We start from the raw sequence: 15,058 nt of genomic DNA, 5'->3' as shown, positions 1-15,058 counted from the left end.
CACACACACACACACACACACACACACACTCACACACGCAATCAAACAAGTTTACATGCTCTCATGCGCATGAATACACAAACACACACACACACACCACACACACACATGTAAACACACACGCATACTTACGCACGCACACAAAGACGCCTTTCCTCGAAATCCACTCGATATATTTATTTTTCTTACTACATTCAAACTGTTATTCCTTCATATGTATCCATAATCTAGGCTTTCGAACATAAGAATTACTTCCTTTTTCTTTATTTTAGAATTTTCTGTTTTCTGCTTTACTCTTTTGCCCTTTATTTTGTTATCACCATTTCTCTCCTTTACTCTCTCTCTCTCTCTCTCTCTCTCTCTCTCTCTCTCTCTCTCTCTCTCTCTCTCTCCCTCTATCTTTCACACTCTTCTTCGCATCTTACTTCACTCTGTTGTGTAAGATATGACCTATCGCGTATTTAAACTTTAACATCATTTGCTTTAGGTACATTGCACTTTAGTTGCCTTACTAACTGTTACTTTTGGCATCGAAAAAAATAAACGGTATAGAGTAACTCTAGGAAAGTGAGAATAAGGCTAGAAAAACAAACTACTGTTAAGTAAATTTGATCGAAATATCTGTGGGGAGATGATCTGGAGCATAGATATAAAATGAGGGTAGTCAAAACATCAGCAAACAACTGTGGGAATAATGAGTAAGGTGGGCAATAAAACTAATCACTGAAAGCCAGCGAAGCCCATGAAAGTTTTACATGTCGCATCTTAAATATAACGGTTAGACGTTGTTCTAGTTAATTAACCCCAGGTTGGCCCTAAGCAATTAGATCCCTGATTAAAATCGTTCATATCTATTTGGGGCTGACTAGAACTACAATATCATTTTTCAAGACAATAGGCTGCTTCTTGAGGGACATTTCGCTGCAGTTTTTAGCACATTACAGTCTTTTTATCGTAAAGACATTGTATATTGTTTTTGTGACAACGTCGTATCGCCTTGATGACATTTTTGAGCAGCTGCTGATATGTTTGATGTCTCCGTGTATGTATGTATGTATGTATGTATGTATGTATGTATGTATGTATCTTTTGGCAAAAAAAAAAATAGTGACCATGACCGTTTTAAAAGCATCTGAGACGGGTGGGAAGGAGAAAGGAACATATCTTCAAACTAAAACACTGGCTCGAACACTTGAAACTGAGTGGACTTTGCCAACGGTATTCTCACTTTTTACAGACGAATGAGAAGATACGCTAACGAGGTAATCATTAAATGGTCTTCTGACCTGCTAGAAGTATCAGCCAAATCTCCCTCAAATCATAATGTAACCTCTTAATTTAGATGAGCATATATGCAATACATACACTCACGAAAAATAAGTCACAAATGATGAATAATGGCAATAATATTATGAAAAGACTCGTCATAAATCATAATATAATGAAAAGACTAGTCAAAAGTCATAAGAATAAAAGGCTTATCACATAAAATCATGAAAAGGCTTACCACAAAAAAGCCTGCAAAACATTTATCAGTTATACAGTGCTGTCAGTTTCTGCAATGGTGAGTCAAATATCGTATAGTATATATTTAGAGTTACGGGAATACGACTAGCGCGAAATAAGTTTTAGGCATAGACATATTCAGTCACGGACTGAAAACGAACCTTAGGATTCTTCAGCCAGTGTTATCTCACACCTTTCTCGACTTATCCTGAAATATCTTCGGACTGATGAACAGTTATGAATTATCCTCCTATACTAGTTTTGCTCTAACAATGGTCATGATAAAGATAATGACAGAGATGATGATAATGTTATGTTAATTTCATACACTGACATGATTTGTAGGGAAAAGCCAATTGGATTTTATTTGTACGAGAAGGCAAATACAATAACTGCGTGATTTGATTTCTTAAGAATATAGAAGTGTGTTAAACATCTTACCTGTTTCGAGTAATAAACGTATTCAATACAGAAAATATGACACTCGGAACCATGGAACATATTGTGATGTAACTCATGAAATTAGTCTTGTATTCATTGATTTCTTGGTCGGTACCGTTGGTGGAAAGTTTGTAGTTTTCAAAATACTAGAAAAGTAAATAAACGCTGTTTAGCAATTTTCTTGTTTCAGATTTTATGGTCGTAATTGTTTAGCCCTGATCGAGCAGACAGAATTATGATTAAAGGCAGTCTAATCATGACCTTCCATTCTTGTTACGGTTATCTATAGCTATGTTATCTAGTGTCCATTTTTTTTTGTTTAAGAAGATAAGGTGTAATTTAAAGACGAATTAGGAGCTGTTTCTTGCAGGATGTGCGACTACGTAGAATATACCTTGTTGGTTTATGTAGAGGTTAACATTATGGACTAACTTTCTTGTTATATCTATATAAACGTCTTATGATATCCTATTTTCTAGCAAGAACAATCTTAGCGGTGTTAGCCACAAAACGAGCCAAGGATAGAGTCACTCTGTGGTATCTCGGTAGCTAGAAATAGCAACTGAAATACCACACAGAAATCTCCGTTAAATCACGTCTATACCTTCTTCAAATGGAAGAATGCATAATGTCGTCCTAGAAATACGTAGTCTATAACACCATTGAGGTTACTTTTCTGAGGGTGTCTGGCATTAACAGTTCTACGATATTAGATACTTCTGCTCCATCGTAGATACTCACGGAAACGTTGATCAAAGAATTATCTTTCTTTTAAACCATATAAAAATCGCCATAGTATAAGAGCAACTTCCTAGTGTTCGTTATAGTCTTGGTATTGAGATCGCTAATTGCACTTAACCTTAAGTATTTTCCCTACACAGTAGCTACAATGGCCTTAAAGCCCTCAGCAGTAACATTATACACAAGGGGTTTGTGCCAAACTATTACTTGATTGATTTTGACCGCTGAGAATCGAATAACCGATGTTTTGTCAATTCAACCATTCATTTCAAATGTTGACTGATTGAGCACAGGTGATGCGAAACTGTAGCACTAGAGTAAATCGCCGATTCCTAGTATTGAAAACTCTTAATTTCGTTGCAAATAAGAACATATGCTTGCGTAATATCTTTCATTCTTTATCCTTTATTTGTTCTAGTCATTAGACTGCAGTCATTATGAGACACAAACTTGAAGAATTTTAGTCTAAAGATTCGATCCCATTACTTAATCCAATTTAAGATTGGTACTCATTCTATCGGTCTGTATTGCCGAACTGCTAAGTTATGGGGACGTAAACTCATCAGCACCAGTTATCTAGTAGTGATGGAGAGAAACACAGGCACAAAGACACACACACACACGACGGGCTTCTTTCAGTTTCCGTCTACCAAACGCACTCATAAGACCTTGACCGACTCGAGGCTATAGCGGAAGACACTTGCCCAAAGTGCTACACAGTGGGACTGAATCCGGAACCATGTGAATGGGAAGCAGATTTCTTATCACACAGCCATACATACATACATCCAGACATATATAAACTTAGGTTTAAGCAACGTCATACTGAGTAATGTTATGTGGTAAAATAAAATACTTACTGATTTCGCATTTATGAACATATTCCATGGCATTAAAGTAGCCAATCCTTGGATTATCAGGATAATTTGAACAATGTTCCATCTAATAATAATAATAATAATGATAATAATAATAATAATAATAATAATAATAATAATAATAATAATAATAATAATAATAATAATAATAATAATAATAATAATAATGGTTTTAAATTTTTCCACAAGGGCAGCAATTTTGGGGGAGGGAATAAGGTCGATAACAACGACCCCAGTGTTCAACTGGTACTTATTTTATCGACCCCGAAACGATGAAAGGTAAAGTCGAACTCGACGGAATTTGAAATAATAATAATAATAATAATAATAATAATAATAATAATAATAATAATAATAACAATAACAAAAATAATAATAATGATAATCTCGAATGTGGAATCTAAAAACAGAAACAATTCCTATCATAGTAGGTGCCTTAGGTATAATAAAAAAATATTCAGACAAATACATAACAAAACACCAGGACTTACAAATATATATAACATACAGAAAATTGCACTACTGGGCACTGCACACATCCTACGCAAAACACTTCCAATACAGTAACCATAAGAGCATCACAGCAAACCACAGCACATACCCAAGGCACACAGAGCTGCGCTCGGTAGTGAAGTGAAAGCACGTTATAAAAATAAAACTACTGAACAATAATAATAATAATAATAATAATGGTTTGAAATTTTGGCACAAGGACAGAAATTTTTTAGCGGAATGGGTAAATTGATACTATTACATTCATATTTGATGGATATCTTATTTTATAGACCTCCAAATGATGATAGGCAAAACAGATCTCGGCAGCATTTGAACTCAAAACGTAAAGATGGAGGCAACTCATAGCATTTTAATGTTTTCGTAGAACTTTCGTCAGCTTCTTTTTCAGTTCCAAGCCTCACCTGAACAGTGCCAGAAGTCTTGCTTGAGGAACGTAGATTTTTATACACCAGATTAGTTTAATGTACTTTTCAAACTGGGTCACTCAAATCATTTTTGTATATCGTTGTTTTCCTTTGGGCTTCCGCTTGAGAGTAAAAGCGGTGTGTTTAGATAAATTATTCTACCATTTTTGTTGAGATGAGATTTTGTATTCCTTACTTCTTCTAAAAGATTCTTTATATCCAACTTAACGTGGATGTTCTGTCGGACGCTTCATTATTTACCTTGAGAAAATCTCCCATATGGAAGCATGATGCACAAAAGCACGCATGTTTATATCGTTGGTAGACGAGAATCGTCTACTGCAGGAGCAAGAATAGCAAGATCACATGATTTCGATGTACCCCGTCTCATCTGCGTTAGACGTCCGGTAGCCGTATACCAGCGGGATCTCACTGCCAACCATATATAGAATATCAGTGAATTTTCAGGCACCGATGTCACAAATAGCCATCAAGCTTTTAAAAAATTGATTATTAGTTACAGAAGTAGTATTAGTACCAAAAGACATTTTTTTCGGCGTTCCAACAAAACTTCTACGCTAATACCTTTTGGATTTAATACTGCTTCTGTCGCTAATAATTACACTGCCTCTAATTTTCACTTTGCACTTTGTTTGCAATCCTTAGTATTTACTGGTTTTATTGAATTAAAGCTTGTGCTGGTAGTGGATACCGTGTTTGTTTCCGTATTCTCTTCGTTTTGCATGACACTGTCGTTAGTTATGTTAGTATTTGCAGAGCTCTGGCGTATGATGCCAAGCTTTTTCAAGAGCTATTATGAAAATAATTTGTCATTGGCACCTGACCCCAGTCTCTTTTCATTTGTGTCATTTCCGTCGCCTTTGTTGCTATCGTTGCTATTGTTATTTATACATTCTCTACATTATTAACATTGGACGGCTATGTGTCTTCATCTTTGTTGTTCAATTGATTTACTCTCCAGCCTTCATCAGGTGTCCTAGTAGAATTTTGAACCTAATCCTGGGTTCTCGTTCGTAAGGTATTTTTTGCTAATGTTATTATTATTATTATTATTATTATTATTATTTATTCAAGGCACTGCCTGCAATTGAACTCGCAATCTAAGGGTTAGTAGCCTGCGCTCTAAACCATTACGTTATATACCTGTGAGCAATTATAGAGTGAATTTTTGGGTTTATACGCCTAATATTTTTGTACCCTTCCTTAATACCGGTCCCCATATTCTACTCATATCTGCACTAGGTCTGCTTAGGAGGTTATCGTGTCCTAGCATATGTGCTGCCTCTTTTAGTTTTCGTATTTTCTAGTGGTGTTCTCTGTCTATTATCTCAACTTCATCCCACAGGGGAAGGTGGTCTCTGCTTTTCCTTACATGATCAGCTATACCCGATTTTTCAACATCTTCTCGTATCACAGCTTTACGATGTTTCTCTACCCATGTTAATTATTGTAGGTGGTAATGAGAAATTATTTTCATAAAAGCTCTTGAAAAAGCTATCTTTTCCCTCGATTTCAGGAGTCATTTTTTTTTTTAATATGTAACTTCGCTTTATAAAATTTAAAATCTTAAAGCTTGGTAGCTGGTTTATTAACAAAATGGCGCAAGAAAAATGTATAAAAAGAAACTAAAGATTTTGATGACTTCCGAGCTCACACACACACACACACACACATTGTTTATGGTTGCGTGCGTATATCTACATAGGAAATTGAAATCTTCAGACGCGAGAAAACCCTACAACGACTGAAGAATAATTAATAATTTCTACTTAGCAACAAGGCCAAATATTTTAGGAGAAATATTTGTTGATTATATCGATTCTAGTTCTTGAGTGGTGCTGTATTTTCACAACTCCGAAGGGATGAAAAGCAAAGTTGACCAAAGTGAGATTTGAAATCGGAATGATGTGAGCTAAAATAAATACCACTTTAATGACTCTGCTTGCCCACCACACTCTAGACATAATATTATGAACGCTTCTATATATGCCATCAAATAACGCCAATATATACACCCATAAATAAACAAATAAAAGTAAAGGAAGCCAAAGACTAAAAGGAAATGCAAGACAAAAATAATTGACAAGCAACAAGTAAAAATAAGTGGAAAACGAAGCACAAAAAAAAACACCAACAAAAAAACCTACGAATTCGGTCAAATTATCTTTAATAAGCAAAGGATATGTACTCTTAAGACGGAAATTTATAAAATATATATCTCAGCGAGTGCGTAAGTATATTTTCTAATGCAATTATCTGGATATTGAGAATATTTTTCTACTTATCTATCTCACAGTAATTACATGAATATTAAAACAAATAATGAATGGTTCCTTAAATATTAATGTATGCGATACCGGATGTTTATATTTCAATGCCATTCGTGTTGTTTAGTTCTCAGCTTAGCTCTGATTGAGTAATTCTGTTTCTAAATTGTAACAGACAAAATGAAAATGGAAGTTCAGTATACATATGTATGTATGTATGTATGTATGTATGTTCTCTTCTGATTTTAATTATTTTAATTCTTCTTCTGAGGAAGGAGCAGGTTTCTTACAAAGACACAAAACTTCATCCTTGAAATACAGATAACAAAAACAATGTCACATTTCCAACTTGAGAAAAGTCTTGCATATTTTTACTGTTTTACTTACAGATTCTATGTATAACGCGCGAGTCAGTGGGTTGATTTCTGTTCCTGAAAACCCAAGCTTATCCAGATTGTTACTGAGGCATTTACTCACAAAGCCAAGTGCACCGATTGTTATAGGCGTAAATGTGAATTAATAATCCGGATATAGAAACTAGAGGTTTCGAAACAGTTGTCCATAGTTATCCTCTTTCTCTTTGATATTTTTCAAAGAGATATTTACAGCAGCTGATTTCCAGAGCGGTAAATACATTTTTTGTCTGTCCAAAACAAAAATTTCTGGCCTATTATATTTACACTTGATAGGTGTTTTGATGGGAAATGTTCCCTCAGTATTCCTTATGTTGATGTTTAGTATGTATTCAATAACAGAGGGATTCTCAATATTCCAGGACAATCTTTTTTCCAAATTGCATTGTATATTGTTTTTGCGACAACGTCTTGTCGCTTGGAGAGATTGTACTGTGATGACATTTTTGGGTAGCTATTAATCACATGTGTGAAGACTTCTACAGAAATGTGATATAATCTACATTCTCGGTTGCATCTTGGAGCTCCAAGGGCGTTACCGTCTTTTTTGTTTATTAGGTATTTCGTAGCAGTCTCCTGTTCTTAGATTGCAAATGCATATCCTTCGACTGTGATGTGATGTAGCCGCCAGGAGTCCAGGAAAGGCATCGCTTCATGTCAACATTACCGTCTTCACGTGTTCTGGAAACATACCAAATGCATGGTCATTTTTTGGTAAGCTGAGTGTTATGCATACAGTGTTCTTTTAAGGTATGTTAGTCCAGATGTTTTGGGGGTTGTAGGAGTGAGGTCATTGGGAAGAGAGTACTCCCTGAGGAGTTTATTGCTGACACATAACATATTGTTCTCTTCACTTTTCAGCACTATAAATGTATTTATATTTGCTGTTGTGTAGCAAGTGCTGTCTGAGAGAGAATATACGACATTCGAAGGCTGTCTGTACTCATCTCGAATCTCTATTTCTATCTCTTCTTAGGTACAGCTTGTCGATAACATTACGCATGTTCGTTTCTTTCTGTTTTTAATTTAGAGTAACTTTTGACTGGTCAACTTCTTGGTAGCAAGGTTGTGAAGGAAAGCATTTTGTTTTAACCGCCATCCTTTAAAACTTAGGGTCTTTCAGATTTTTATAGTCCCAGGTATCGTGATCATTTGAAGCGTATGAATTAAGGGTTTACTTTATCTCCCCAAGACCCAAAGTTCAGCCATACATTGTTCCAGCTGTGTTGGTATGTATACTGTTGTTCCAATAATATTAGGTATGAAGCTGAAAGTGTATCCTGAGTACTGGATTTGCAAACTCTTTATCGATAGTCCAGAGATGCCCTCTTGTATTTTTCTAACCACATTGGTGTTCAGAAAGCAGCTGATTTCCGCAACAGAACACATTTTTTTCTTTGTGGCTTCATACAACTATATCTTGTCGGTTGTATTTTAACTTGGTGGCTATTTTAGTTTTAAGTTCCACCAATATTCTTTTGATCCATCGGTCTCAATATGGTCAACTTCGTTTGTAGATGTTTTCTTTTTTGTCACCTTGTTCAAAACTGTTCTGGCCACCGAATCATGCCTCATGGGAAGATAATATTTGGTTGATATCTTCAGTTATTCTGTTGTTCTGATTAAACAAATTTTTACCAATGCTCCTTTGGGAGAGATCTGTATCAACTCTTATTTCATACCTCTCCTCAAATTCATGAGCTATCCTAATTATATTGTTGATTTCATGGTCACAAACATGGGCAAGATAGTTACTGGTCTCCTTTCTCTGCTGCGAATGTTGTTTCAGTGTCACAATACAAATCTGAGACCACAGTCACCATCCTTGCGTGGGAAGTATAAGCTGTCTACATCTCCATTAATGTTGAAGTTTCCTGTAACAGGGAACAGCTTGCGAGTTTGAACATCTATACTGCTGAGTTTTTGTAGTGACCAGTTCAGAAGGTCAAACTTAGGTGTGAGAACCAATACTGCAAAGGTGCAATATACTTGTTGTAATCTGAGAGTTTCGATAATCATATTCTCTTTATTCTTCCGAGCTATTCATTCCTAGTACCCTCCTTATTTATGGGTCCGTCATTTCTGACGGACATATCTCATCTTGCCCAAGAAACTATGTATGTATGTATGTATGTATGAATGCATACACATGTATATATATATAAGTATATATTTGTATATATATATATATATATATATATATACATTTGCAGGTATATGTGCACATGTGCGTATATATTACAGATGTATATATGTATATATGTATGCATGTATATGCGCGTATATAAATATGTATATGTATATGTGTGCGTGTTTGTGTGTATGTATGTATGTACATAGATATATATTAAAACCTACAGGGTCTTATATCCAGGCTATAAATTTTATTTATATCTATCATCACAACTGCACTGGACTAAGTAAGCTGTAGCATTTCTGTATTAGCTTTAGTTAAAAGATGCGCTTTTGACCTTCAAAGTAGACTCAGGTGACACTGGTAGGTTACAGCTTTACTCAGTCTCTGATTGGCTGAATTAACTAGCTCCCTCGAACAGGCGTTCTCTGCTACGTCCGATTGTCTCTTACACAATGTGCCTGCCACCATGATTCGATCGAGTTCCTTGACTTCCTGGACTTCCTTGACTTCCTTGACTTCTTCTGTCTTGTTGATTGCTGTTGAACTGCTGTCTTTGTGTGGAACACGTGTGTTTTGCCGTCATGCGGCGGTGTTGTTCGATGTCTTCCCTCTTGTTTGATGGGAGAACGTCGTAAGTTTGTGCTTTCATAATGGAATACGAAAGTTTGTGTTCTTCTTCTTCAGACTTTACGTCGTCTGAGGAAGGGCTGGTTAAAAGTCTGAATAGAATAGACGAAGCATTGAGGTGAAGAATTATGCAGAGGCGGTGAAAGAGAGGAGCGAAGACGTGTGTCTGGACGAGTTGAGTAGATTCAAAGAAATGCTTAAAAGGGAGGGGAACGACGTAAAAGTGTCCCCCCACCAAAGAAGTTTTAAAAGAAAAAGAAGCCCCATTTTTTACAGGACGTACTCAGCAACAACCAAGAAAATTGAAATCATGTCGACCACTCAAATCGAAAAGGCATTAAAACCAATTTGGCATGGGATTTCTTACCTTGCCAGAGGAAGGAAGTTTGGAACGGTGGAGGTGCAGTTCTGGGAGGTAGCTACTGCTAGGCTGCACTTGGCAACACCCTTAAAAACGGATGAAGTGGTGCTTCTACTCATATACCTTGGGAGGCGTGCTTCCAGAGTAAGGGTAGAAGATATACCCCAAGAAATTGATGTAACCTGACTAGCAGCTGTCATACTGCTGGGCACGGAAGAGAAAGTAGTGGTCCTCCAGGCCACCAGAACACTCCACAAGAACTGGCAAGGACAGAGCCTAGATATGATAATCCAGACGGCCCCGGAAGACCTTGAATACATGGTCGAGACCATCACGGTCGAAGAGGTGACACTCAGGGTCAGAGTAGAAGGCTGGATCCCGCGGTGCTATAAATGTGGCCTGAAAGGCCATATTAGAGCGGACTGTCCTCCGCCACCCGTAAAGACTAAAGAGAAACTCAAGAGCAGGAAGGAAACCGCGACTTTTCCATCGACGAAAACCAGTTCCAGCGCCGAGGAAGAGGAGGTGAACGAGGAAAAGAACGGAAGGGAAACGGCTGGGAAAAAAAGAAGAAAGAGAAGGAAAAAAGCACACTTTGTAAATGATGACCCCCATCCCACACCCATCCGATTCCCATCCACACCTACTTTACCCCAACCTCCTTCTACAGACACCAACCTTCTCTATGTCCCATCTGACATAAAGACAAGCACAAGCACACAGGAGCCCCAAACTTCCCCACCCTTGCCCTGTGAGAAAAAAATATGTTATACTGTACAACGGACAAAATGAAGAACTTTTTAGTGAGATAGACTCGCGAGACAGAGCGATAAAAGTGAATATAACAGAAGTTAGGGGATTGCTCGTACATTCATTGTGTGGTGGCAGACCCAGAGTATCTTTCGAGAGTAAAGTATTATGAGGAGGACTTTGAGTGGTGAATCAAGAAAAATAGACAGCAGCACAATACCAGAACGGGTAAGCTATCTTGAACTTCTAAAGAAATTTAACATAGATATTCTTCGGAAAGATGAAAGTTAGCTGTTGGAAATAGTATTTTGAACTGTTCCAAGTAGTGTTTTAAAAAGAAGTTGTTCAATGAAGTCGCTTGGAGGTGGGACCGAATGACTTCCTTTCATTTATCATTTTATCTAATTCATCCTTTCCATCTGTCTTTTTTTGTTTCTGTCCTGACCATGTGCTGTCCCCTCTGTGTTAGGCCCTGTGTGGCTAATAAAGAAAGAGAGTTCCTTGATTTCTTCGCTTCACTTCCAAAGGACTCTCGGCATGCTGTTTTACTCTATCGCGGTTTACGCTGGCCTTCTTCTTCCACGGACGCTGGCAGAATAGACCAAACTCAATGTTGTTACCTTCATGCTATCTAGAAACACTTCTATCAAGTCTCTTCTACATATACAAAGTATAACTAATGTCTTCACGCATTCATTCATTTACTGTTAACACACCAGAGACATCTCTATAAGACACTACACATCTCCACAAGAACACAGTTTACTTCTTTACAGGAAATCTTATGCAAGACATTAACATTGTACGTAACCTCCTGCTATAAATAAACTTTGCTATTGAAAAAGGTCGAGTTTTGTCCGTCTGTCTTTGTATACCAATTACTATTGAACGAACACACAGACACACTATCAACAAACTGCTACCGCCGACGTCGTCACTTCAACCAGACTGTGAACACTCCATTGGGCTGTGCTACACATTAGCTACGAAGATAGTGAACTCACCATACTAGTGACCCCTTCACTAGACTGGTGACGTATTCACTAAATAGCTATAAGATCTGCATAAAAACAGAGAAACGTTTGGGTTCTCCACAAACTAAAGCAGAAAACACTAGAATAATAAAACACTAGAATAATAAAACACTAGAATAATTAATTAATAAAAGCAGAATAGACTGATTCACATTTTCCAGATACAATCGAGGAAAAATTGCTCACCAAGATTCTTCATAAAGTAATATGTATACCCACGAGTGTAAATTTATCTGCTCGCACACATATGTACACAACACACACACACACACACACACACACACACACACACACACACACACACACACACACACACACACACACACACACACACACACACACATGTACGTAAAACATACATAAGTTTATTTACAAATAGAACATCTAAGCAAAAAAACATTCCCTGATTACGTACTTATCACGTGGTGGTCTTTCCTCTTGAACTCGTTCAGATGCCTTGCCGATGTTATCGTTTGAATTCATTTCCTTTGCATCTATAAAATACGATAAAATATTGGTTCAACGTATTCTGTGACGTACCTCAAAACATACAGAAAAAGTATTCAAGGAACAGTTATAGATTTTTCTCGTGATAAAAATACGACAGTGGCGAGATTATCACATAGTTACAAGGCCGACAAAGTGTGGCTTGGCTAGTGATCTGTTTTACTGATTTTTTCCCTAAATATAACAACATAAATATTAGGTTTTTATTTTTAAGAGAGTGTCCAAAGAGTTACTCTATTTAGAAAATCGTTAAACACTATATCTCACATAGGTTGTAATAAAAAACTATTGATTACGTTTAAATTCTATTTTTGGTAAGATCGTATACAAATTAAACGTTTTCTATATAGTATCAGAAACGGATACTTACATGGTTGAGAATGTTCACCTTCTTGACAGGCTTTATTGTAAATTCCACTGCTTCTCGCATCTTTAGATTCTATTGTTATCAAATTAAATGAATCTTGCAGCCTCATCCCTGAATCTGTTGGCTTCAATAAGTTGGTGGAATTGGGCTGTGGAAAAATTGAAGGACAGCATTAAAACATGCGACTTCATACATGCATACATACATACATACATACATACATACATACAAAATTACGGCACCCCACCGCCACCAAGTGTATGCATACTTCAGAGAAAGAAAAACGTGTCGAAATATTCTAACACTAAATTGATTCAGGTGTCACAGGATTAATACAAATTACTATTAACTTTTTTTGCCTTTTTTGACCCTTTTCAATGTGACTGGCTTAAGAACTTTAAAAAAAAATTTTATGAAAATTTTCAAGAAATTTTCATTATAAAAATATCGTAATTTTTACTGTTAGTAAAGTTAGGTTGAACTGCAAACTTTCTTATGACTTCTTGATATTATTGTGAGAAACTGTGACAAAATGGTAGTGGTACGGTTCTCATTTAAGGAACGTAGAACCATTTTAAAGTAGCATTTCAAATTTGAGAATGTTCAAGTTTAACGACGATGGAAGCGTGAATTTGGAACAGAACCTCCACCACACCTGATGATTTTATGGATTTGTTACAAGTTCAAAACACATGGTATAGTATGTGATACGAAGGATGGAAAATCCAGCAGACCACGTACTGTAACGAGTGCTGCTTATTCCGCTATGGTGTTGGAATGTTTCGCATACTCACAACAAAAGTTTACAACACAATGTGTGTGCTAAACAGAAATAAACAGTACAGGCATACGACACATTCTTAAGGAGCCAACTGGAAAATGTACATCCTAAAATTATTATATGCAATTAACTGAAGAATCGAGTTTTATGGGTGGTTTCAACACATGGTAGGTGAGGATAAAGTGTTTCTGAGGATGACTGTGCGGGTCTGATGAAGCACAATTTAAGCTAAATGGAGCTGTGAACTGACATAATAATGTTTGGTGGGTACTAGAAGATACTTGGTTGCATATGGACAAAGCCGGCATCACTGTCTGGTATGGTGTGTTATCAAGAGGTTTAGTAGGAGCATTTTTCGTATTTAGACACGCTACACATATCCACTTTACATGCCACACATGTACTTCATGAAAATTATGAATTTTTATTTCAGCAACACGGCATTCCACCACACTACTGCCGAGACGTGTGAGCCTACTTGGATGAGAATTTTCAAGGACACTGGATAGGACGAAGAGGTGCAGTTGATTTCCTTGCGCGTCTGCCTGATTTAATTCTTGCAAACTTTTACTTATGGGGCATCCTAAAGGATGACATATATGGTAGAAATTGGCTACACTGGACACTTTGGTCAATGTTGCTCCAGCAGCAGTTTGCTATACGACAATAAAACGCTGCACTACAGATGACATCATTTGGAGCCACAAGAGATTTAACTGAGCCAGGACTCATGCAAACTTTCAAGATTCAAGGTCAGATTTATCATCGGATTGGCTTTCTCCTACCTCTGTCAAATGAATCACCAAAATAGGCCTTTCAGGTTACGAAATAAACTACACAAAACGTGATTTTGAATTGCGTGTATCTATTTAATATACATATATGAGTTGAAAACCTTTTAACATTTCACTTAACGTCTATGTTCCATGCTAGAGAGTTCCATGTTGGAGAGTTATTAATGTAGAAAGTTGGTATCTCAGCTACTAGCAGTTGAGACCTGCGTAATCTAGACGGCGTTTTAAAATTTATTCTCTTTAACCTGGGCAACACCGGGTATATATATATATATATATATATATATCTGAAAAAAAAACAGTTGTGATGTATCAACCTGCGTATGGTGCTGTTTGTAACCTCCCTAAAATTTTTGTTAAGGGAAAGTTACTTGAGGTTGTAAATTCATTTGTCTACCTGGGAAGCTCTGTTCAAGATGATGGAAATCTTGATACGGAAATACACCTGCGAATTCAAAGGGCAGCAAAAGCATTTGGTGGCTTGGAGTCACGCGTCTGGCGCCAGCGACATAT

At 36.8% G+C, this 15,058-nt stretch overlaps 1 protein-coding gene across 1 annotated transcript in view; it reads right to left on the bottom strand.

Annotated features, from left to right (window-relative positions):
• The window catches only part of LOC106868784 (uncharacterized), a 50,582-nt gene that overhangs the window by 16,085 nt on the left and 19,439 nt on the right, over positions 1-15,058 (bottom strand). The window contains exons 2-5 of the mRNA XM_014914205.2: positions 12,974-13,118; positions 12,512-12,590; positions 3,549-3,630; positions 1,948-2,093 (exon numbers count right to left, since the gene is read on the bottom strand). Coding sequence (XP_014769691.1) covers positions 1,948-2,093; positions 3,549-3,630; positions 12,512-12,590; positions 12,974-13,118 — 452 coding nt within the window. The remainder of the gene's footprint in view (positions 1-1,947; positions 2,094-3,548; positions 3,631-12,511; positions 12,591-12,973; positions 13,119-15,058) is intronic.

This window comes from Octopus bimaculoides, chromosome 2, assembly GCF_001194135.2.
Source record: "Octopus bimaculoides isolate UCB-OBI-ISO-001 chromosome 2, ASM119413v2, whole genome shotgun sequence".
NCBI classification, from domain to species: domain Eukaryota; kingdom Metazoa; phylum Mollusca; class Cephalopoda; order Octopoda; family Octopodidae; genus Octopus; species Octopus bimaculoides.
The sequence above is the reverse complement of the archived record's forward strand: the minus strand, read 5'-3'. Positions and strand labels throughout refer to the sequence as shown.